Source organism: Candoia aspera, chromosome 2 (assembly GCF_035149785.1).
Source record: "Candoia aspera isolate rCanAsp1 chromosome 2, rCanAsp1.hap2, whole genome shotgun sequence".
NCBI classification, from domain to species: Eukaryota; Metazoa; Chordata; class Lepidosauria; order Squamata; family Boidae; genus Candoia; species Candoia aspera.
In genome coordinates this window covers 15628028-15653307 of record NC_086154.1, presented here as the reverse complement: position 1 = coordinate 15653307, position 25280 = coordinate 15628028, and the positions used below count along the sequence as shown (strand labels likewise).

The 25280-nt window shown below is 46.6% G+C and overlaps 1 protein-coding gene across 2 annotated transcripts; it reads right to left on the bottom strand.

The window, feature by feature from the left end:
• Positions 1–850: 850 nt before the first annotated feature.
• On the bottom strand, positions 851–20950 carry FLOT1 (flotillin 1). Of its 2 annotated transcripts, none has more exons than XM_063291300.1 (13): positions 20932–20950; positions 11659–11718; positions 10818–10893; positions 10365–10455; positions 9622–9765; positions 9038–9157; positions 7961–8056; positions 6171–6323; positions 5244–5425; positions 3961–4006; positions 3741–3878; positions 2840–3004; positions 851–2250 (listed from the first exon to the last, which is right to left on the bottom strand). In XM_063291300.1, the coding sequence occupies exons 2-13, from the start codon at positions 11699–11701 to the stop codon at positions 2215–2217; spliced, it is 1290 nt and encodes a 429-aa protein (XP_063147370.1). In that variant the 5' UTR covers positions 11702–11718; positions 20932–20950; the 3' UTR covers positions 851–2214. The 2 variants fall into 2 exon arrangements, with proteins under 2 accessions (XP_063147370.1, XP_063147369.1); XM_063291299.1 differs by lacking the exon at positions 20932–20950 and adding an exon at positions 20638–20746.
• Positions 20951–25280: the final 4330 nt, after the last annotated feature.

The window sequence follows — 25280 nt, the reverse complement described above, 5'->3', positions numbered from 1 at the left end:
ACAGTGCTCTGAGTCATAGCAAAGGGGCCCAGCAGAAGTGCCCTTCGTTCACTGCTACCCTTTTGCAACGACACGTCACTTTCTGCCCATCCTGGCTGCTGTGAAATCCACTGCCCCTTGCAGCTGGCGACTCAGTGTTGAACTGCACGCACACAGCTGCACAGCCCTGGACCAGCTCACTCCGTTTCCGCACTAAATCAAATACAGTGATTTGAGCTCAGGAAGGTCTGCTCAGTGTCTGGATCCAAGCAGCCAAATGAGAGTAGTGTGGGATTAAAAAGCTGCTGAAGTCTGTTTTAACTGCAGCGTGTTAAGAGTGGATCACCCATGCTGGCTGGGGAATTCTGAAAGTTGAAGTCCACATGTCTTAAAGTTGCCAAGGTTGAGAAACACTGGATTAACTAAAAAGCCAGGATGGTGTAGCAGTGAAGGTGCTGGGCTAGAAACCAGGAGTCTGTGAGTTCTAGTCCCGCCTTAGGTATGGAAGCCGGCTGGGTGACCCTGGGCCAGTAACTTCCTCTCAGCCCAACCCACCTCACAGTGCTGTTGTTGTGGGGAAAATAGGAGGAGTATTACGTATGTTTGCTGCCTTGTGTTGACCATAAATGTGGGAAATAATAATAGTAGTAATACAACTGCAACCCAAAGGAATGTTAGAGGTTATGCAGCCAAATGGAATAAACTGGATTCTATTATATCTATACTGATAAAGCAAGATCACATGTAAAACCGACGAAATGTCATTTGCTCCATGCGCTTTTTATCCTCATAGCAAGCATTTCCTAGGCTCAGACTGTGAAAATGTAGACCAGGAAAGAAGTAGAAATGGACACACAGAAGGGCCGTAACAGGCAGTAATCTTAGGGTTTATTCTAAAGTCAAGGTTCTCAGTAGCATCAAGAGCAGAGTGTGTCCTTCTCCTCAGTAGAACACAGGCAAGGCACCATGCTGAGGCCACAACACGCAAGCAAGCAGGCAGAGCCTGGCATATGTGAATTCAGAAGCACAGACACAGGGGTGACATTTAAGCCATCGCAGAAGGGCTACGATTTGACTAAGTGTGCTTCATGGGGATGTGAGCAGATGGCCCCCGTCGTAGTCTGGGACAATGAGCGAAGGTGAGAGTATCAGCAGTCAGAGCACGGAGCTGAAAGGCTTCAGGGAGAGTTCAAAATTGAGGGGAGAGGTAACAGCCAGGCAGTGAAAATGTGGACCCTTCATATTTTTCCTCCTAGAGAAAAAATGATGTACGATTGCTCCATCAGTTAAAAGAGATATAAGGCACATTCAGATGCTGATTTTAAGAGGAAATGAACATGCATTCAGAAGAGACACCTACCATCCTGTAGGGGTCTCCTGCCTCTGGAATCTGGGCAGGGTGGACTGTCTCTTTGGTAGGGGGACCTTTGTGATTTAACACAGGAAAGCTGCTACGGACACCTGCTCCCCCAAAAAGTGAGATTAAGAACTGGGGGAGTGGGGGGTGGGGAGAGGACAGGAGAAAAAGGCAAACACCAAAGAGGAAGAAATCTGCTAAGTTGAGGGATCTTAGCTATACGTAGCACCAAACACTATGGAGAAGATGTTGATATACCTAGTAAGCTAGGAAGATTTAGCTATACAGACCTAGACTCTCTACACATCACTAAGTTTAATAAGGATTATAAAACGGAGTCCCTCCCTACACATAGGTGGCCACCCTTTATGGAAAATACTGAATAAAATCCTAGATAGCCTCAACTTGTTAGAAGTCCTTGAAGCAAAGCACCCACAGCCTTAAAAAAACAGGTCTTGGACTTGGACCTTTATCCTTACTCCATTCCTACATCCCTCCCAACCGTTTTAGAAGTGGAGCCATCATCAGATCCTCAAGGACAGATTACTTTGGGGAAAAAGTATCTAGTGGCCAGCAGACTCCAGGCAGCAAAACAACATCAGGGAAAGGCGTAAGGGGATCCTGTTTTACAAGCGATGGTGGAAGTCAGTATACTGCCGGGTTCACATTGCGGCATCACCAGCCACAACAGTTGTACAGCAGAGTGACAAGACCTCAGCAGTTTGGGATACTGATCAACATGCAGCAGTTTTGTCCATAATAAAGGTTTGGCATTCACAGGAGGGTGCTGAACGGGAAGAACTCTATATATGGACACATACTAATGAGGATTGTGGGTGTTCACGCTCAAGAAGAGCTTCCTTTGTCCTTCTGAGCCATCAGTTCATCCGTCCTGGTTTCTTCTGATTTATCTGCTGGTGAGACACAAAAAAATTAAAGTTCAGTCATCACCTCCATGAATATGGAGCCTTTCCCAATTGGAATACGCAGTAGGTATGTTTCTTCATCTCCCAGAATTCTCAATAATACTCATGCTGGCTGGGGAATTCTGGGAATTAAAGGGCTCACAACTAGAGGATGCTCAGATTGGGCAAGGTTGATTCAGATGGGCCACTAGAATATAGACATTCTGCAAATGAATAGGCAACTGTGGCACTCCAGATGTTGAAAAACTACAACTCCCAGCATCCCTAGAAAGCATAATCATTAAAGGTACCCTAGGCTATCTACTACCAGAAGATGAAACAGAGAAACAACGAAGAGTTGCTCATCACTGGAGCTGTACTTTCTCTTTGGCTAATTAAGGAGCTCCTATTTTGTCTCCAACCAATTATTTTTCCTCCTTCCACAGAACCCACTTGGTCCACTACAGCACTAAATATGGAGTGGAAGCCAGGATAGGAAACTATATACTTATTCTGGCTAGTTGCCATTGAGATGGGCTTTATATTTGTTCCACTCCCACCACTTCCTCCCCATAGCTCAGCAATCCTTGAGTGATACCTGAGAGATGCTAACGCCGGTCAGTTTCTCAACAGTGTCCGGCAGTTTATTCATAATTTCCAGCACTTCCCCAGTTATCTTCGCTGCACCCACGTCTCCGTTCCCACTTGACACCATGGTGATCTTATTCACGGAAGTCAACGGTTTGCTGATCTCTTCAGCTATCTGTGAAGGGAAGGCGAAAAGAGTGTAGTCTGATGTCTAAGATAGCAAGCTTGGATAGGGATTACAGTTCAAGGCCCTGCTTGATCAGGAGAGCACTGGATGACTTTGAGCTGGTTGCCCTCTCTCTGTCCAACCTACCCCCCAGGGTTGTTGGGGTGGAAAAAATCAGGGAAAATTCTCATACAAGACGTTTCCAGGGCAAAACGGTATGGAAAGGCAGAAGATTATCATCACCAACTTCAAAGGGACCACTGAGACCAGAGGTATCTTCAAAGGGCCCAAGGATATACACAACGGTATCCACCAGTCAAGGGGCAGGCCGCCTCTAAATCAACCAGTTTTTGCCAAATTACATAAAAATGAGAAAACGTGACAGTTATGAAGTGCAAGTAGTCCTTGGGTTACAACGGCAATTGGGACTGGACGTCACGTGACCGCATCGCTTAGCAACGGCAATTGACTTTGCTTGTGGGAAGCTGGCAGGGAAGCTCGCAAATGGCGATCACATGACCGTGGCTCCCCGTGACATCATAATCTGGGCAAACAAGCACCCGGATCGCGATCATGTGACTGTGGGGACGCTGTGATGGCCAGAACTTTGAAGACCAGTCGTATGTCCACTTCTTCAGCACTGCTGTAACTTGCCAGATGTCTTCTTCTTGGACAGCACCCCCGTTTTATGCCAAAGCCTCCATCTCCTTCCTTTCCGCTTGGGATTACGAGAGGACATGCTTACCTCTGGAAGCTTCTCCAAAAGCATGTCCACCATGGCCACTTCTCGGTACTGCTTAAAAGCTTCTGCCTTCTTAGACATCTGCTCAGCATCAGCCCGGGCTTTGGCCTCAATTGCGTATGCTCGGGCCTCGCCCTTCACCTGCAGGCAAAAACGGGGTTTCAGCGTGAGCTGGCTCAGCTTGCCGCTTGTCCCCCGAGCCAGAGAACAGGAATCTGCTCACCCTGATTGCCTCTGCCTCTGCCTCCGCCTGCATGATCAGCTGGGTCCTGTTTGAGAAGGAAATAGAGCCACAGTCAGCCCTGTGTCCAGCCCCCAACACTCAAAGGCCATTTGAGTATTTCCCCTCTCAAAATGGAGGGGAAGACCAAGAAGCGGCCGGGCTGTGTGAGCGGCTTGAGGTGACGAAGCTGGAGCAAGAAAACAGGCTTACTGGAAACCATACTCGAGGGTCCAGCATTTACTCATTTATCTCTCATCTCTCTACACCGCCCCTCTCGTGAGCATGGAAACCATCCCCGATTTTCAGCTGGAGAGTGAGCTGAAGGGAACGGAAGAGGATTGTACGCATGGAGACAACTCTGGGAAGGCTGTCTGCACAGAACAGCGGAGGATGGGAAGTTTACAGGCTGCCAGTGGGGGGACGGGACCAAATGGTGTTCTGGAGGAGGAAAGTTAGGCATCTATGACGTTGGAAAGGGTACCTCAACAAGAATGCTGTTGTAGCTGTCTTGTGTTGCTGTGCAGGAATCCTGATGTGTGTGACTAAAAATCAGTGTTCACCTATGCAAATCATCCCTAACGAAATCTAAAATGGTACAGTCCAAGGACGATTATGCCATAGATCAGCTCTCTGTACAGGTAGCCCTTGCTTAACAACAATTGGGACCGGAATTTCTGTTGCTAAGCAAAACCGACCTGATTTTACGACCTTTTATGTGCTGGTCGTTAAGTGAATCACTGTGGGTGTTAAGTGAACCACGTGGTCATTAAGCGAATCATGCAGTTTCCCACTGATTTTGCTTGCCAGAAGCCAGCCAGGAAGGTCGAAAATGACAATCACGTGACCACGGGACGCTGCAGAGGTTATAAATGAGAACCAGTTGCCAAGCACCCAAATCATGATCATGTGACTACAGGGAGTCTCAGATGGTCGTAAATGTGAGGACTGGTTCTAAGTAGGTATTTTCAGCACTGTTGTAAGTTTGAATCATCACTAAATGAATGGTTGTTTAAGTGAGGACTACCTGTATCACCCAGATAAATTAATACCTTGTCTGATGAGATTTTCTGGATTGTACCCTTTCAGATGACACACCGCATGTGAGTGGGGAGTGCTATTTTTACAAAAAAGCATTCCATTATTTAACACTCTAAAGTGTAGTCCGAGGCCCAGCATCAGTTCCCCCTTGGAAAGCTGCTCTTCTGTTCTGGATAAATCAAAAGCTGTAACAGCAGACTTTGTATAGGAGGGAAAGGGGGAAACAGAGGAGTCTATGCTCGTGCCTTTCAGCCTCTGCTAATTTCTCCAACCGGAAGTGCTCTGCTTCAGCTGGTTTCTTGACCTGGGCCTCCAGCTCCCGTTCCTTACGGGTCATCTCCTGCTCCTGGATCTGAATCTGCTGGGTTCGCTCCACCACCAAGACCTGCATCTTTTGCTCTTCAATTTTCTGCTTGGTCTTGGCCACCTGCACGAAGGACACAGAAAGCACCCTGAAGGTACCAAGAGAAGAGAGTATCTATAGCTCAGGGTTGAACTGCAGAGTCCTTGGTGGTCTCTGAGCTTGGCTGTTTGCTTGCAGACGTTTCATTACCTGACTAGGTAACATCGTCAGTGCGAGGGAGGGTGGGGTTCGCTCCCTGTGCATATACAGCAGCTTGCCCTGCCAGTGTTGGTGGGGGTGGGGGTTTCTCCTTGGGAGTTCCTTGATTAGGATATTGTTTTCTGCTTGATTGTTTGTCTGGAGTTAATCCCTGCTTATCTGGGTGTTGGCTGCTGGAGGGGATGTGTTCTGGTTTTTTTGTTTCCTTCGGAGTTTTTTTATTGTCTCTTTTGAATGGTGTGTTTACACTAGCAGGGCAAGCTACTGTATGTAAAGAGGGAGCAAAACCCCACCCTCCCTCGCACTGATGATGTTACCAAGTTGGGTAATGAAACATCTGCAAGCAAACAACCAAGCTCAGAGAGCACCAAGGGCTCCACACCCTGAAGGGCTCCAAAACTCCCTGGTGAAGCTCATTCATGGCTCAAGATGTCAACATCTGGGACATTTAGAGCTGTGCTTATGCTCGAGGAAGGATGCAACCAGACCAGAAGCAGGCACCCCAAACATTTTCCTACGCACATTTCATTTGAGAATAAAATACACTACAACCTATTCTGGCTCTGCCATTAGCCAATCCCCTTGTTTGGCTGCACAGTGGGTGCCTCACCTGGAGCTGATAGGCCAGGTCCGATTCTGCTTTCCGCGTGTTCACCTCGATATCGTAAGCAGCCTTCTTCAGCTCATAATCCCGCTGGGCTTTGGCCATTTCAATCTCATTCAGGTACTGAGCAGACAGTTTCTCTTGCTTAGCTTTTGCTTCCTGGAGGCGGAAAGATGGGAGAACGCAGAGGCGACGCCCACAAGGAAGAGAAAGGCAAGAGCTCAGTGGCATGCAAAAGCTTTGAGCATCAGAAGAGGTACCGGGTTTGATTAAGGAAGGGAAAGACTCTCCAGTTCAGTTTGACTCCTAGTGGCTTCATGGGCAAGTCTGTGTAGGATTATTGATACTACTGGGAAGTCATTTGGCAGTCACTGCCTCTCATCCAATTAATATCCAGATCTGAACGTACTTAGCTTTTTCAAGATCAGTCCAATGCTGCCACCATCTGAGCTGGTTCAATTACCCATCTGAAAAGAAGGCAGAGCTGGGAGACAGCTCCACTGGGATACAGAGAATCTGCTTCGGACTGTAATGGGTAAGGCTCTCAGACGGACTAGCACAAAACCAGAACAGCTTTTCTTTTGTGTGTTTTGTTTAGTGGTGAGTGTTTCTAATGAAAGGTCCATCACATTTTATTCATCAATAAAAGTATGAAGGTTCTGAGATGCTGGAACATTTCCAAAAAATATATCAATAAGTCTTGGAAAAGATATTCAGATGTTGTGATGTGTGTGTATCTACAAAGATTGGAATTATGCAAGCCATGGTGTTCCTTGTGACACTCTATGGAAGTGAAAGTTGGGCTTTGAAGAAGCAGGATAGGAAAAGTGTTGACGTCTTTGAACTTTGGTGTGGGAGAAGACTCCTGAGAATACCGTGGACAGCCAAGAAAACAAACCAATGGATCATTGAACAAGTCAACCCAGAGTTCTCCCTTGAGGCACAAGCGACCAGGCTCAAATTATCCTACTTCAGTCACATTATGTGAAGACCTCACTCTCCGGAGAAGACTCTCTGGAGAAGACTCTAATGCTGGGAAAGGTGGAAGGAAAGAGAAGAGGACAACCAGCAGCAAGGTGGACGGATACAGTTACAGTGGTGATGGGTGTAGGGTCTTCGACCTCTGGAAGACCTGCCAGGTCATCATGGAGAAAATCTATTTATGACTTCCAGGGGAGGTAAGGCGATCTGAAGACGGCTCTGCAAAAGCAGAGCTGATGAGCGTGGCAAAGACCGAGGAACCGGTAAGTTGACTGGTTCCTTGGAACCCCTCTGGATAAGGAGAGGATGGGAGATTGTCTACAAGAGGCTGGATTGCCTAGAAGAACAACTTTATGCAACGTCAGAGCTCTGGCAAGTCAGCTAAGGAGGGAAATGAGGAAGGGCGCTTCTCCCTGCTGACAGATACAGTCCATTTCTTAGCAATGTTCCCACCATCTGGTAACCTCCTCCCAGCAAATAAAAAAAAAAAATCCCTAAAACAAGGAAGCAGTCACACAGGAGAAGTCCATCTCACTTTAGGTCCTCCACTCTGTCCTTCCACAATGGCTTGTGGAAAGAGCAGGATGGAGACAGACCCTCCTGGAAAAATCTGTCTATGTGGTTGCTCAGAGTTGATGCCAACTCTCTTTCTCTCTCTAGATCTACCTATCTATCTATCTATCTATCTATCTATCTATCTATCTATCTATCTATCTATCTATCATCTAGGAGTTGATGTCCCACGATATCTATCATCCATCCATCCTCACCTTAGGTCCTCAACTCTGTCCTTCCACAATGGCCTGAGAGCTCACCTTGATGCCAGCATCCCTCTTGGCTTCAGCTTCTCCAATCCTGGCATCTTTCTGTACCTGAGCAGTTCGGGCTTTTCCCAGAGAATGAAGATAATCCTGTAATGGCAAGAGAGGGAGGTGATGGTCAGGAAAAGCAATCCAAAATCCAGCATCAAGAAAATACCTGTTTTGCAAACAAAATCTGGTGATGCTTGAATTCTGACTTTTTCTTAGGTTACTAAACAGTTGCAGAATGGACAGGCTCTAGGCCTGTTTCTCAACCTCAGTGACTAAGCCCATGCTGAATGGGGAATTCTGGGAGTTGAGGTCCATACATCTTAAAGTTGCTGAGGTTGACAAACACTGCTCTTGGCAATGGGGACATCCAGGTCCTAGTCCTCCCTCAACCATGGAAGTTCCCTGGAGCACTCTGGACTAATCATTCTCTCTCAGCCCAACCTCTCTCACAAGGTTGTTGTGGGGAAAAACAGGAAGAGAGTGCTATGTACGCTACCTTGAGCTCCTGAATAAGATGACCTTGGAGAAACTATGCAGAAATGACACTTACAACAACATAAACATGTGTTAAGCCCAGGAAACTGAGAAATTTGGCTCCACCTTAATTCACTAGAGCAGTGTTTCCCCAATGGCTGGCTGGGGAATTCTGGGAATTGAAGTCCACACATCTGAAAGCTGCCAAGGTTGAGGAACACTGAGCTAGAGTAATATAGGAAGGGAAAAGTTTCAAGATTTTGTTACTATAGCCTATAACCATATGCTAGAATTCCAGTCAAACTTGGGGAATCTGTTTCTTGACCTGGCCAGCCTCAGAGGACTGACAGATATAAATCCAATCAGTCAATAAATATGCTCAGCCCAAAACTTGGTTGTCAGTATCAAAAGGAAGCTCATATCATCTTTCTATTAAAAGGAAAAAGAAATGGGTCAAGCAGCTCCATTTGGCGATGGGACAGGTTGATGATGGTTTTCTGTTTCTATTGCTGAAAGACTGTGAATCAGACATTCTTACCAATCTCCTGCCAGGAATCCCTGGGTTTGGGCATTCTGAGTGAGATGGACAATGGTTCGCATGTGTACCTGGTCATCGTGGATATCCTTGAGGGTATAACTGACCACACTGATTCCCATGTTGACCAGGTCAGACGAGGCCACTTTGAAGACCTGCTCTGAAAACTTCTGCCGGTCCTTGTAGATTTCCTGTTAAACAAAGAAAGGCCACCACGTTAGGACCAAGCAGAGACTCGGATCACAAGCATTTAAGCCCATAAGAAAGCAGCATCAGCTTTTCTTTTTATTCTACAGCCCAGGCTTGCATGCTTGTTTGTGAACTCTTCAAGCAGTCTTTCTTCACTGCGTCCTCTCCACATGGGTTGGAGTCCAAGGCCCAACTGTCCCATGGCTAATGCAAATCATAACCCTATGCAGGATTATATTAGGCTATAATCACATGATTGTGGTTGCCATCTTGACCTTTTTGACCCCTCCTTCAGATACCCTTGACTCAATGCAACTGGATACCAAACTTTGGAAAAGCTAGATTAAAATAATAGCCCCATGTACACAATTGGAGGGAAAACATCCAAGCTTTTATGGAGGTACCTCACCCATTTTTCAACCAGCAGTAACAGCTTGCACATACACGCTCCCACAGGCAACCTCACCTCTACTGTCATATGGGCCATGATGGCTCTCTGATGGCCTTCCAGTGTCTCCAGAGCAATTTGGGCAATTTCTGCTTCAGACTTGCCCAGGAACATCTGGCAAGCTGCTGCCAGCATCTCCTTGTTCTGGCCCTGGATCTTCACCTAGGTGGGAAAGATGGTGTAGAAAGTGAAAGAGGAAAGATGGGAAGAGTTCCCTGCTTATGGGGTTTATCAGACCAAGGAGATTTCTCCTCCAAGCAGCTAGTGATTGTCCTCTCTGTCCTAGAAGAGAGTTGAATCGAATCAAATCAAGCAAAGGTTGATTTGTCTGATATGAGAATTTTGCCCTGGGCAGAAAAATCCCTCCAGCCCTATATTCTGTGATGGGCACAACTAATACATGGTTGGATGCATTTTGTACAAGGTTTGTTGTTTATTCGTTCAGTCGCTTCCGACTCTTTGTGACTTCATGGAACAGCCCACGCCAGAGCTTCCTGTCGGTCGTCACAGAAGGTCGTCCTGTCCTTTGTACAAGGAAGAAAGAATAATTCCTGCCTTGGGCAGGAGGTTGGACTCCAAGGTCCCTTCCCACCCTATGATTCTATGATTCTAAGATAATAGATCATTCCAGGAATGGCCAAATCTTTAACTGGAATTCAGCAAAATAAAATGAATTCAGTTGGGATTGTACTCCTGTTTTTCCCCAGCAGTACGTTGCTTCTCATGATATCCTTCGGTGTGTTGCTGGAAAAAAAAATTACCTGCGCAATGCCAGTGACTGAAATGGGGACTCCATGCCGGGTGTAAACTTTCTCACTCTTCACATTCAGGGTCAGAGTATTAAGTGAGATCCTGACGGAGCAGGAAGGAAAGAGTTAATGCACACACAAGACACGCACCTGTCGGTTTCAGCTCTATGTTACCCTGTATTTCTGTCAATGAACTCAATGAGGGCAAACAGGGTGACCCTTTGTTCCATTTGAACCTCACAGCACCCTACGAGGTTAATGTTTAGAGGGTAGCCAACTGGTTGAACACCTCGGCATCTTGTCAACCCTGGCTGATCTCGGAAGCTAAGCAGGGAAAGCCCTGGTATATACTGGGATGGGCAACAGAAACAAAACCAAGTGGATGCAATTGCTCAATTAAAAGACCAGCCAAGCCTTGGTGAGATCCTGGGTACCTTTCAATAGAGCCACCACAGAAGGACTCACCTCTGGATCTGCTGTATACACGGTACCACAAACACCCGGCCTCCAGCAATCATTACTGGGGGGCTGCGGCAGAAACCTGGGGAGAGGAATGATCAGTGCCGAATCTGCACATAGCAGAGAGCCCAGTCAGATCCCTAGATCAACCCAGGGCTCTCCAGCCATTCTGTACTTGGGGTCCATCCTTTTTTAAACAAACAGAGGTCCTTAAACTAAGTCGATTGAATAGTATCTTCTTAAAACTTGGAATAAATGCAGACTTAATATAACTGATGTATGCAAATGCAGATTAATCACCCACAAAATTTAAAAATATACAACATGGAAGTAAAATCAAATGGGTGAGATAAAATACCAACGTAACAAGGAGCCTCTATAGACCAGTTTGGACTAGTGGTCAAGGTGCTGGGCTAGAAACCAGGAGTCTGTGAGTTCTAGTCCTGCCTTAGGCATGAAAGCAGGCTGGGTGACCTTGGGCCAGTCCCTCCCTCTCAGCCCAACCCACCTCTTCCCCACCTTGCTGTTGTGGGGAAAATAGGAGGAGGAAGGAGTATTAGGTGTGTTCACTGCCTTGAGTTATGCATAAAAATAATAAAGGCGGGACAGAAAATTAAATAAATAAATAATAGTGTGACGTACACCACTATAATGGTATATTAATTAATTAATTAATTAATTAAATTTTTATCACCGCCCATCTCCCCACACAAGGAGGGACTCTTGGGTGGTATATTAATTGTGCAAGTACAAATCTAATATACTGCAATCTATGAAGTAAAAAAATCACTGCCTGTTTGATTACATAAGAAAGCTAAGAAAGAGGAACAGAAAATGGAGCACTTACCTGAGACAACCATGGCTTCGTTGGGGCCACAGGTAAAGAACATCTTGATGCCTGGAGAGTCTGGAAAGGAACAGGAAACTGGGATTTCAGTATCTGGCCTTCCAGTTTTCCCCACTGTGGTTCCTCCATGCTTGCATCAGGGTGGGGCAATGTGAAGCCCTCTAGATATTGCTGAATTCCCAGATGGCCAGTGGCAGGAGATATAATTCAGAACTAGAGGATTTTCATGCCTCACCCAGAATTAAAATACACATACACCCCTACACACACACAGCTAATCCTCCCCTTTCAAATTAAACGGACCTAGGAACCAGTTCAATGAACTATCTGTTTGTCTACAGCCAAGCTTGCAGTGATTTCCTTAAAATCAACTCAACTTTGGACTCAGCACCAAAAGAACAGGGAACTGTGGCTCGGTGATAGAGCGCCAACTCTTGCTGTAATGGTTGCCTATTCTAAAACACTATCAGACTCATGAGCAGGAATTCAAAGATATCTGATTTATTAAAGAATAGTATGCAGGATCACAGAGAAAGCTGAGAATGATAAAAGCGCACCAAATTCAAACTAAAAACCCTCGGTGTAAATGAGATCCCTCCCCCCGTAGAATCTTCCCAGGCTCACAATCCCAGGTGCTCCTAACGGTTTCTGATGGTCTGCAGGAAAAGTCCTTGAACAGAGAACATAACCCAAACACATTCCATTGTAATGAACACAGATACAGAGCTTGGTATAAGGTTTCACAGCAGCTCTCTCCCAAACAGAAACGCGCGTCAGCACCATGGCATGTGAAACGTTACGATGTATACTATACATTGAAACAGTGAACTTGACATACTGCCCCCCCAAAAGAAAGGAAACACTAAGCAGCAGGCCTCAAAGGATAAGCAAGGCGGAAACGGTGAACTAAATCAGGAGCATTAACATGGTGAGCAGACACCCATTCAGGATGAGGCAAATGTTTCCATCGGACCAGATACTGGAGGGTGCCTCGAAGCTTGTGAGAATCCACGACCTCCTTGACCTCAAAGTGCTGGTGGCCGTCAATCATGATCGGAGCAGGAGGAGGAGGTTGGGGATGCCAGCGGGAGGAGTGGTGGACAGGCTTGAGCAAGCTGCAATGGAAAACAGGGTGCAAGCGTTTCAAATTGTGAGGCACATCCAGTTTAACAGTAACTGGATTGATAAGACCAACAATAAGGAAAGGACCAATGAACTTGGGAGCAAGTTTTTTAGAGGGTTGTGGTGACTTGATAAATTTGGTAGATAGATACACCTGATCCCCAATCTTGAAGTCATGTTGCAAGGAACGATGCTTATCGGCTTGAAACTTGTAAGCAACCTGGGCATCAGCCAAAGCTTGTTGAATCACCGGCCAGGAATCAGCCAGCTTAATAGCCCAGTCAGAGGCAGAACATGTTTGGGAAGGGGGTTGTGGAAGTTCAGGGATGGGAACAAAGTCATGACCAGAAACCACACGAAAAGGGGTCTGCCCGGTACTTTGATGGACAGCATTGTTGTAAGCCACTTCAGCAAAAGGTAGTAACTCCACCCAATCGTCCTGGTGGTAGTTAATGTATGCTCTAAGAAATTGTTCAAGAGTGGAGTTCAAAATCTCAGTAGAACCGTCAGTCTCAGGATGGGAAGACGTGGATAGCGCTTGCTTGGTGCCAATCAACTTTAAAAATGATTTCCAAAACTGGGAAGTAAACTGTGTCCCGCGGTCACTGACCAAACGGGAGGGGGTACCGTGGAGGTGGTAGATGTGGATGAGAAATAGGCGCACCAATTGCGGGGCTGACGGGATGGATGCACATGGAATGAAATGTGCTTGTTTGGAAAAAAAATCTTTTACAACCCAAATGACAGTTTTCTTCTGATTGGGAGGAAGACCCACAATAAAATCCATAGAAATCTCGTCCCAGGGACGGGACAGGCTGGCCACGGGCTGTAGAAGCCCCTGTGGTTTCCCCCCCTTACGTTTTGACATTGCACAAACAGGACAGGAAGCCACATAGTCTTTTACATCGTGTCTCAAGGTAGGCCACCACAATTGACGATGAACCAAATGTAATGTTTTGACAAAACCAAAGTGCCCAGCAAGTTTATCATCATGGGAACGCTGTAAAATCTCAGCTCTTAAAGTTTCGGGTACATAAAGACGGTGTTCCACCCATGCCAGACCGTTTTCAAAAGAAACAGTGTCTTTATTAGCTAGCAACCAAGTGTCAGATTTCAGCGCCTGGAGAAAGTCTTTCTGTAACCGACAAGGAACTTGCACCTTCCACTTCCCAGACTGGGCTGGGGGCGGGGTTGCTTGCGCACGGGTCTGGTTCCGAGTGACAGCAACCAAACCCAGTTGTGGTTCAGTGAGAACAGTCCCAACCACGTCTGCCCCCTGATCAAAATCCTGAGGTAAATGCGACAAAGCATCGGCCAGAAAGTTTTTCTTTCCTGGGATAAATTTTAACTGGAAGTTGAAATGACTGAAAAACTGAGCCCAGCGAATTTGTATAGGACTGAGACGCCGGTGGGGTGCGGAGGGCTTCCAAATTCCTGTGATCGGTCCAAACCTTGAAAGGGCATTTAGCGCCTTCAAGGAGGTGACGCCAGGCTTCCAAAGTGGCTTTACAGCAAATGCCTCCTTTTCCCAAACATGCCACCGGAGTTCGGTTTCAGAAAATTTTCTGGACAGATAAGCGCATGGTTTTAAGTGATTTTCAGGATCTCTCTGTAACAATATAGCCCCAACTGAGGAGTCAGAAGCATCAACTTGGACCACAAAGGGGCATTCAGGATCGGGGTGCTGTAGAATAGGCTCAGCAGTGAAGAGGGTTTTTAACTTCTCAAATGCTGCCTGGCATTCAGGTGTCCAATTCAACACTGCCCCAGGGTTTTTTACTTTGCGTGTCTCCCCCAAGCCCTTGGTGCGGAGTAAATCAGTGAGGGGCAAAGCAATCTCAACGAACCCCTGGATAAATTGCCGATAGTAATTACTGAACCCGAGGAAACTTTGCAATTGCCTCCGGGTGCGGGGACGTTCCCAACTTAAAATTGCCTGGATTTTTGCAGGGTCCATTTCAATGCCCTTGTCAGACACCCTATAGCCCAGATAGTCAAGTTGGGTCTTGTGGAATTCACATTTGGAAAGTTTGGCACAAAGTATGGCATTTCTAAGCTTGCGTAACACCTGTTTGAGGAGGCATTTGTGTTCCTCCTTGGTGTCAGTGTAAATGAGAACATCATCTAAATAAACCAGGACCCCTTTAAACAAATGATCATGTAATACTTCATTAATCATGGTGATAGTAATTACTGAACCCAAGGAAACTTTGCAATTGCCTCCGGGTGTGGGGACGTTCCCAACTTAAAATCACCTGGATTTTTGCAGGGTCCATTTCAATGCCCTTGTCAGACACCCTACAGCCCAGATAGTCAAGTTGGGTCTTGTGGAATTCACATTTGGAAAGTTTGGCATAGAGTTTGGAATTTCTAAGCTTGTGTAACACCTGTTTGAGGAGGCGTTCGTGTTCCTCCTCAGTTTCATTGTAAATGAGATCATCTAAATAAACCAGGACCCCTTTAAAGAAATGATCATGTAATACTTCGTTAATCAATTGCATGAAGACTCCGGGCGCCCCTGCCAACCCAAAAGGGAGGACTTTGTACTGAAATGAACCCAATGGGCAATTAAAAGCAGTTTTCCACTCATCTCCAGCTCGTATGCGGATGCGGAAATAGGCTTCACGAAGATCGAGCTTGGAGAATATCTTGCCCGTAGACAAATGAGCTAACATGTCCTTCATGAGCGGAAGAGGGTACTTGTTGAAAATTGAGACGGAATTTAACCCCCGATAGTCCGTACAGAGTCGAAGCGTGCCATCTTTCTTTTCACGGAATAGCACAGGGGCCCCAACTGGGGAATTTGCAGGTTCAATAAACCCCCTTGACAGATTTTTGTCAATAAAGTCCTGTAATGCCTCAAGCTCCTTCTGAGTCATTGGATAAATTTTTGGCTTGGGCAATTGAGCATTGGGAACCAACTCTATCGCACAGTCAGTTTTCTGATGGGGGGGGTAGCTGATTTGCTTCCATTTCCCCAAAAACGTCTGCAAAGTCTTGGTATCGATCGGGCAAGCCTTCTAAATGTGCCAAGTTAGGGCACGGTGTGGAAGCCGCAGCCCTTCCAACTCCTGCACGTGCATCTCCGCTGTAGGAGCTTGGTAAAACCCATCTTTAAAAGTCACAGTTCTGTGTTCCCAGTTTATATATAGGCTTCGATAGGTCAACCAGGGGATCCCCAGAATTACCAAGGGATTGCCAACAGGTGCTACTACGAATTTTAAATCTCATGGTGGCTGCCCATTTGCATTGCCACAGTTCCAGTGAAATGGGTTGCCAGCCCCTCCCCGCTGTTGAACCATCCAACTGTGTGAAGATCAAAGGCTGCTGGAGGGGGAAGCTAGGCAGGTCCAAAGCAGCAACCAGATCAGGGTGAATTAAACACCTGGAACACCCAGAGTCAACTAAAGCCCAGACCTCTGTAGTTTTTGTGCGGGAACCCAACTTCACTTTTACTGCTAAAGTGGGACAGTCAGCACTCACCATAGCATCCTCGCACCCATCCTCCTCCACCTGCCCGCAGGCGCTCTTCATGGCAGGTGGCTGGCATTTCCCGCCGGCTCCTTAGAGTCGTCTTCAGCCTCTCCCGAGGAGTAGAATACTTCCTCAGCGTCGGCTGCCCCCTTGGCTGCTGTCATCCGCCACAAGGGGGGGGGCGATTTGGCCGGCGGCTTGCCCGCTCGATCTCCAGCCTTGGCTTTTGGGCAATCAGCTGCTCGATGCCCTTCCTTTCCGCATCGGAGACACTGACCCCTCAAGTAGCGCCAATCTCTCTCCTCATCCCAGGCCCAATAGCCTGACCGGGCAGCAGTCGCAGCACTTCGGGGTCCCCTCATGGTGGCTGGTGGTTCTTCAGGTTGTCTGGTTTGCATGAAGTGCTCAGCCTTGCCTGCCAGACAGATCCATTCGTACAATGACTCTGGGTCGTCCCTACACAACGCCCACCGTAGGACGTCCCGGTTGAGTCCCTCTTTAAACTGTTCTATTAAGGTTGACTGAGACCAGTCGGGGATTTTCCCAGCTAGAGCCTTAAACTCCAGGGTGTAATCAGCTACAGACAGTTGGCCCTGGGTAAAATCCTTCAGCGCCTTCTTAGCTCTTGCCTTGGCCAGAGGATCCTCAAAATGCAGCTTTAACACCCACATGAAGTCCTCGAAATAATCAAGTGCAGGGGAGTCAGCCTCACTTAATTGAACATACCAGTCAGCCGCTTGACCCTTCAACTTGGTGGCAATGGCAGTTATCTTAGCCTCTTCGGAAGGGAAGTATGCTCCAAACTGCCTCATGTAACTTTTAGCATTAGTTAGAAAGAAAGATAACTTGGTTGGATCCCCATCAAACTTGACAGAAAAGTCTCTCACCCCCACTCCTGTTGGAGCGGAATCGGCGGCTGCTTGAGTGCTTGGGCCCCAGGTTACAGTAGCTCTCCCTCTTCGGGGTGGGGACACTGGTGGTCAAGCCCTGAGGGGTGGAGATTCATCCCAGAGCTGTCTCTGGCCCTGCTCCGCCGGCAGTCCGGATGGGAGGATGGGGGATGGTTGCGTGAAGCTGGGATCTCCTCCGCGCCTCCCCTGCCCCCCCAATGACAGAGACAGGTTTCTTAGCATGCACTCCATCGATTCTATTTTAGCCTCCATCACTCTTAGCCTTTCAGGGGTTTGAGATTCCTCCCTCCCTCGCGTGTTAGGCTGTCTCTCCATTGATACCGTGGTAGATTCTACGTCTGGGGTCAGCGGGAACCGATACTTCCAGGATGCCTGGGACGTCCCTGGCTGGGGTTCTCCCACTTCATCCCAGGTGATCAACTCTGCAGGCGATTCGCTGGGTGCCGGTTGCTCTGGTTCTCCCCCATCTTCAGATTCCTCTACCTCAGGACTGGAACTTGATTACTCCCGGAAATCTGAAGGTTCTGGGGTGAGGCTCAGTTCTCCGCTCTTGACCGTCGACTCGGGCATCAAGCTAGCTGTCTCCTCAAGTCCCCCGGTTGTGAGCTTGGACTCGGCCATCGTTAACTATTTTCCCTCACAAGAAACTAATCTTGGTAGGAGCTAACAGTATAACTTTGGTGATTCTCACCTTTATGTAATGGTTGCCTGTTCTAAAACACTATCAGACTCATGAGCAGGAATTCAAAGATATCTGATTTATTAAAGAATAGTATGCAGGATCACAGAGAAAGCTGAGAATGATAAAAGCGCATCAAATTCAAACTAAAAACCCTCGGTGCAAATGAGATCCCTCCCCCCGTAGAATCTTCCCAGGCTCACAATCCCAGGTGCTCCTAACGGTTTCTGATGGTCTGCGGGAAAAGTCCTTGAACAGAGAACATAACCCAAACACATTCCATTGTAATGAACACAGATACAGAGCTTGGCACAAGGTTTCACAGCAGCTCCCTCCCAAACAGAAACGCATGTCAGCACCATGGCATGTGAAACGTTACGATGTATACTATATATTGAAACAGTGAACATGACACTTGCATGCAGAAGGTCCCATGTCCCTTTCCCAGTATCTCCATATGGAAAGATCCTTGCTTGAAACTCCAAAGAGTTCTTATGGATGAAGGGTTCTTGATGAATCTACTGAAGACAATGAAGCTACCGCCAAGCTAAACTGGCCACTGAGCTTGCTCCAACCCAGGAAGTTTGGCAACTTCCAAATATACGGATTCCAACTCCAGAATGATCAGTAGTGGCCACACATCTGGAAGCTATCAAGGTTGGGAAACCCTGCTGTAGCCCAAGTTGCTTGTTAGGTTTCTATGAACATTCGCACAGCACGTTCCTCAACCTGGTGCTCTCCAGATGTGCTAAGCCCACTCTCACTTTCCACCTGAACTAGAAGATGGAGGTTAAAATGTCCAACACACCTGAAGGGCACCAGAAAACCTCCTCATGGATCAGACAAAAGGCCCTTGTGGCAATCTTTGGCTTCTGCTACAGGTTGCTTAGGCATGTCTTTGGAATCCTCAGTTCAGGAATGGTCAAAACAACTTGCTTGGATAAGAGTTTGTCCATTGCTGCTTAACTTCTATTGCAGCCAGAGAGGAGTTGTGGGTTTGTGCCTTTCTGTTTGTGTGAGCACATCGTTCCTGACCTGAGAACCTTCTCCATCTGTGGTGGTCATGCAGGAGACGTGGTGGCTGGGTTCATGCATAACAGGAAGCCAACAGATGGTTGGTCTGTTCTTAGCTTAAGTGAGTGATGGGTGAGCCAGGCAATTTCTAGGAACTAAGACATTATAATTTTCTCCGCAAACCATGGTTAAATTCTGGTTTATACTTATGTGTAAGAGTAAATTGAGCCAAAATGAAGAGAGCCTTACATTCAAAAAGCTTGACTGGTGTGTTTGTGAGGTGGTTCCCTTGCTAATCTAATCTTTTGTGTGCCATATGTTTTTTAAACTTTTTAATAATGACTGTCTTTTTGAACATGTTTATTGTTTTATCTCTTTGTCGTACGCCACCCAGAGCCACTTCTTGTGAGATGGGCGGCTATATAAATTTGATATATAAATAAATCAATAAATATTAAAATGCAGCTTTATTTGCATAGGAAAAAAAAGCTATGCCCCAGGGAGATCTTCTCTAGCACTCTGTGAATAGGGTACCACAACTACAAAGGTCTCGTTTCCATGGACAATATCAAAAGAGGCAATATATACAAATCCCAAGCCTTACAAAGCTTTGAAGTTCACGACCGGCTTTTGGAATCATCTCCAAGACAGGACAGGAAACTTGTACAGCTGTTTCAGGACTGGTGAGTGATCTCCACTCACCAGGCCTGGTTAGCTAAGCTTGCATTTGAGTTATCTAAACTTTCCAGAACACTTTTGAAGGCAGTCCCACCTCAAAGACCTTGCAGTCAGTTACACACCCTGACAGGAAACTTACAAAAGTCGCAGTGCATGTGCTTGGATGTAGAATATGATTCTACGTGGGCACCTGAAGTTAAATGTCAACACAGCAGGTACTTATTCATAACACAGTCTAGATCAGTGTTTCTCACCTTGGGAACTTTAAGATGTGTGGACTTCAACTCCCAGAATTCCCCAGTCAGTTCAGCTCCTTGCAGACTTCCATTTCAGTCCATTTAAGCAGCCTCTGATTCTGCCAGATGCCCTCAAGTGGGCAAAGGGCCTGTTCCATCAAACCAGTGTTTCTCAACCTTGAGAACTTTAAGGTGTGTGGACTTCAACTCCCAGAATTGCCCACAGCTGGGGAAGTTCCCAAGGTTGAGAAACACTGATCTAGAGTTTTAGTGTTTTGAGGGTTCTAAGGTTATTTTAGAATGCTGGATGGGTTTAGAATGTTCTAGAATTATTTTACATACATAAAATAATGTAACTCACCCAGAGCTTTTGCATTTACATTTATACCTAAAGTGGAAGGGATCAGAGAGGTCACCTAGTCCAACCCCCTTCTCAGGTCAAGATTCCAGGAAAGGAAGCCATCCAGCTCCATCTTTGAAAACTTTCTGTCAAGGTAGCCCATCATTATTAGCAGATGGTTCCAATGATCAATAGCTCTTAATTCCTCCTAATTATCCTGATTCCCATCCCTTTTAATCTCCAGCCGCTGCTCCCGTTCTTGTCCCTCCTTTGGATGTTTTATATTTCTTCTGGATACACCAATCACCGGCAAAGGGTATTTTTTCCCCCCTGGCAAGGCCCAACCTTTTCCAAAGGAAGATCTAATTATTTAGGCAGTGCAGCTAGCAATGGGGCGTTTGGATCAAAGCCAGAGCTGAAAGCTTTCCTAAGGCGGGCAGACCATGAGGACTAGTGCGTTAATTCAAAGCAAGCACCCGCAAAGGGAAAGAAGACCCAGTCAATTTCTACAAGACAGCAACTTACAGCACCATCCAGCCATTTCTATGGTAACGTAAAGCTTTTCTTCCTTACTGACATATTGCCACCACGATGGCTTAATGACACTATAATTCGCTGAGGAAACAGCCCGAGAAAAATAAGTCTGGAAAAAGGAAAAGCAGGCCTGTTATTTGTGTGGGTTTTGCAAAAAGCGCAAGGAGAGAGGATACGACCCCCCGATGGGGCTGCGTGCAACCTTGCAAACTGGGCCAGCTTTTTCCCCCTTGCACGCCGCCCGTCCACGCGCCCCCTTCCTGGCGCGCCGACGCCCGGACCTACCTGCCTTTCACGGACCCGCTCCCGCTCCAGCTCCTGCGGGCCGCTCCGGACGGACCCGCCCTTCCACTTTCCCAGCAGCCCTCGGAAGCGAACTTTCGCTTTTCCACCCGCGCAGGCCCTGCTGGCGGCCGCTCCGCGGCGCAATTGGCAATAGCGGCTGCTCGCGGGCGGGGAGCGACGGCGCGGCCCCTCCGCTGCCCGCGCTCCCCTTTGCCTCGCGTGGCTGCTGCGTTCCCCCCGTAGAGCGGAGCGGCGGCGGTCCGCCTGTGGAGGCCCGTCTGGTGGCGGCCAGGAATGCGGGAGACCGAGGCTGAGAATGGGAGGGGAGAGGGAGAAGAGCTGGAGAAGGGAGGAAGGGAGATGGAGGAGGAAGGAAGGAGAAGGGAAAAGAGATAGAGAAGGAAGGAGAGAAGGAAGGAAGGGGAAGAGAAAAGAGGGAGAGAGAAGGAATAAACAGTTGAATAAACGCAAGGAAGTGAGGTGTAGGTTGAATGGTGTAGGTTCAGAACAAAAGCGTTAAAATGCAAGTCAGAAAGTGTGAATTGGTGTCACCTGGCCCATTGTGGGTGCCTATAAAAGTAGGAATCTATAGCTCAGTGAAAGTTGCGTGCTTGGTGATTATTTATTTATTTAAGAGACTTACATGAATGCCCATCTTTCGTGCCATAATTATGGGTGGCTCATACCCACAGCGCTAAAAATATAAAAGAAGCAATTAAACACCAACATCCAAACAGGGACGCGGTGGCGCTGCGGGTTAAACCGCTGAGCTGCCGATCGGAAGGTCGGCGGTTCAAAACCGCGCGGCGGGGTGAGCGCCCGTTGCTCGTCCCAGCTCCTGCACACCAAGCAGTTTGAAAACATGCAAATGTGAGTAGATCAATAGGTACCGCTTCGGCGGGAAGGTAACGGCGTTCCGTGAGTCATGCTGGCCACATGACCCGGAAGTGTCTATGACAATGCCGGCTCCAAGGCTTAGAAACGGAGATGAGCACCGCCCCCTAGAGTCGGACTCGACTGGACTTTACATCATCAATCCAAACAAAAGAACTCTTGGCACCCTAAAACAACCCTCCCCATTACACCATCACAATCACTGGGATCCAGCCTCACCCTATCCCAATGCTTTTTAAAAACTCAGCTTTTCAAAGAAGACTTAAGGGGCCTGCCAGATCTTGGGCGCAGGGCATGTTCCACAACGCAGGGGCTGCAAAAGACATGCTTAATAATGAAATAACCAGGGATGAGTCTGGTGAGAAAGGGTGCAATAGTCTGGATGAATGTAGGGGTGGGGAATTGTCCTAACAACCAGGAAACACACTGAGACAATGAACTGGTCTCTAATATTTATTGCTAGTACTTAACAGGAATCCTAACAAACTGAGAAAGCGTGGGAAAACCCAGCCATATAAACCCCAAAGGTTAAGGCGGTCCCGATCTGTGTCTCTTGGAATGGCTGACCAGTTCCTCAGTGCTACGCATGCGCTTGACAGTCTGGATGGGAGCCCCCTGCTGGCCATCCTTACTCATGACAGGAATGAGGTAATTATTCTGCTCAGTGACATGAAGGGACAGGGAGGTAAAAGGGGTATAAAAGAAATAATACTAATTTATTAAATTTATATACCTTGAATGAGCATGACACTGTGATTACAGGGCGATTCACACACACAAAGGAATGAATCAAAAACAGGATTCGATTCGATTATGGTGAAAGGCCAAAATAATTGGTGAGGGCTGCCGGGATGTTGAGATATTCTGAATGTTGGGCAGACGTTTAGTAGTGCTAAGAGGAGCTACTCAGGGCTAATGGACATGGAAGAAAAGAAAAGAAGTGAAAGGAACTAGAGTGAAAGTAGAATGACTTCAAGAAGAGAAAGTACAAGTCCTATGTTAAAAAAGGTTAGATTATTCTCCCAGCAGAATGAATGGAAGATTAATGAAAGAAAAGAGGATGCAGAAATTGCTTGGAGCTGAGTGAAAAAATGTTACGGAGGATGAGAGAAGTGTGTGGAGTTACACTCGTGGGACGTACGAGTAAGGATACTTGACGGAATCGTGTGAACGGGGCTGTGGATGAAAGACCAGAGGTTTTACTCAAATCACTCCAGCATGCAGCACCTTATGTGGTTCTGGGCATGTCTTGGTATCATGGCAGAAAAATAAAAGCACTATTAGAAAATTGACCCAGAACCATTACAGTTAAGTGAACGAATTATATAAACTTGCAGGACAAAGAAATGTAGAAAAAAGATCTATGTGGTCATTAACAGTTGACACTGGCTTGATGGCGGATAATTAATCCAACAGAAAAAGAACAAAGAAATGAAATCAACAAAATCAGTACATCGGTAACTTTTCATGTGTAACTTCAGATGCGCATATTCCATATAATGTGAGTATCTTAGCCAATCAAGATGTACTATGAGTTTGCTTGTATTGTGCATGTGTAAAAATAAAAGTTATTAACGTTTATTTATCAATGTTCACTGAGGGCATTGGCCTCTGATCCTGTGGGACAGATCCAGCAATTGCTGTTAAAGAAGCTTGTAATAAAACTTTCTCTTTACTTACAGGAATTGGGAGAAATAATCTGTTTTCCACAACAGGATGCCCTTGTCACGCCTCTGCTTTGAGAATTGCCCTGTTACCAGTTGGGAAGAGTGAAGGGATGGCTCTTTGCTAGTTTCCTTTCAGCCGTACCAGTTAGACCAGACAGGAAACACGACCAGATAAGCTAATTCTACTTTATTGTAAAGATACATTGACAGAATTTTGCAAGTCTGAAAGTACAATTCTCCCGCCATCTCCTATATAGCCTGAGAAACTGGGAGGGGGGTGGCCATCTTTGGTGCCATCTTTGGTGCCCCTAGATCGGCACATATAACACCCCTGCTACGCAAGCTGCACTGGGTACCAGTTTGCTTCCGGGTCCAATTCAAGGTGTTGGTTATCACCTATAAAGCCCTACATGGCCTGGGACCGCGTTACCTGAGGGACCGCCTCTTCCCCACTTCATCAGCCCAGCCCACCCGATCATGCAGAGAGGGCATGTTGCGGACCCTGTCGGTAAGAGAATCCCATCTGGCGGGGTCCAGGAAGCGGGCCTTCTCTGCAGTAGCTCCCACCCTCTGGAACATCTTGCCCCCGGAGGTGAGGTTAGCCCCATCGCTCCTGGCCTTCTGGAGGAACCTGAAGACTTGGCTCTGCCATCTTCCTTGGGGCGGGGAGGGAAATAGTCACGTTTGGGGATGGCTAGTGCCTTAAGTCCTCCTCACACACATGGACTGAATTAGACCTTCTGCCACTTGGATTTTATTCTTATTTTATATTCATTTGTTAATTATAATTACATTTTTATATATTGTATTTATATTTTATGCCCATTGTTTTATTGACTACTTTTATTGTAAACCGCGCAGAGTCCCTCTGGTGGGAGGAGATGGGCAGTGACAAATTTGATAGATAGATAGATAGATAGAGCTTTTAGAAATTTAAGGAGGAAGTGAAAGGAATGCAAACTTTCCAGACATGTGGTAAGGGGACTGGATTGTTGGCAGTTTCCTGTTGATATTTGAGGGTAACCCGGGTTTCCCCTCAGTAATGTTATACCAGGATGCAGCCTAAAGGCACATGGTACTAAAATTGTGCTAAGCCTAAACAAAATTTGGGGATAATCAGCAGAATGAGTAGTCCTATTGCCTGACTGAGAATGGACCCAGGATGAGACATCAATCACTCAGTCTAGAATTGTGCTAATCAACTTCCTGTTTCTTTGTGGTCTAGAATGATATATAATATTTAATGTGCAATATTTTCCCCAAGTCATTGTTTTATTGAGTAATAACACACAAATAATACCTTGTAAAATGCAAATACTGGCTGGGTACAGTGGTATAAGGGGGGTCCCTTCTGAGCCTCTTGCCCCACCCACTGTCCAGCTGCGGGCTACGCCCTCTCTTATCTGACTGTTCCCTAGCAGCATCTCTTGGCCCCGTCTCCCAAGGTCATTCCCACATGCCATTACAAAGGCTGCTTTAAGGTGTTCAAAATGTTTTGCAAACGGAAATATTTCTTTTCTATTTATCTTTACCTTTTTTCTTTTCTTTTCTTGCACTTTTTGCTTTTTTTGAGTTCCTTCTTTTCCCCTTTCTTACTTTCTTACTTTATGTCAGTTTGTGTTGGTTTTTAATCTTCTTGTTTAAATGCTGTAATCAAAATTATTTTTAAAAATGCTTTGCAAGCACAGCATTTCTTTTTTACCAGAGGTAGATGACAATACACTTTGCAGTCACTAGGTAGTGCACACAGATCAGCTAAGCCTGATCGGAGATCATATAATTGTGCGC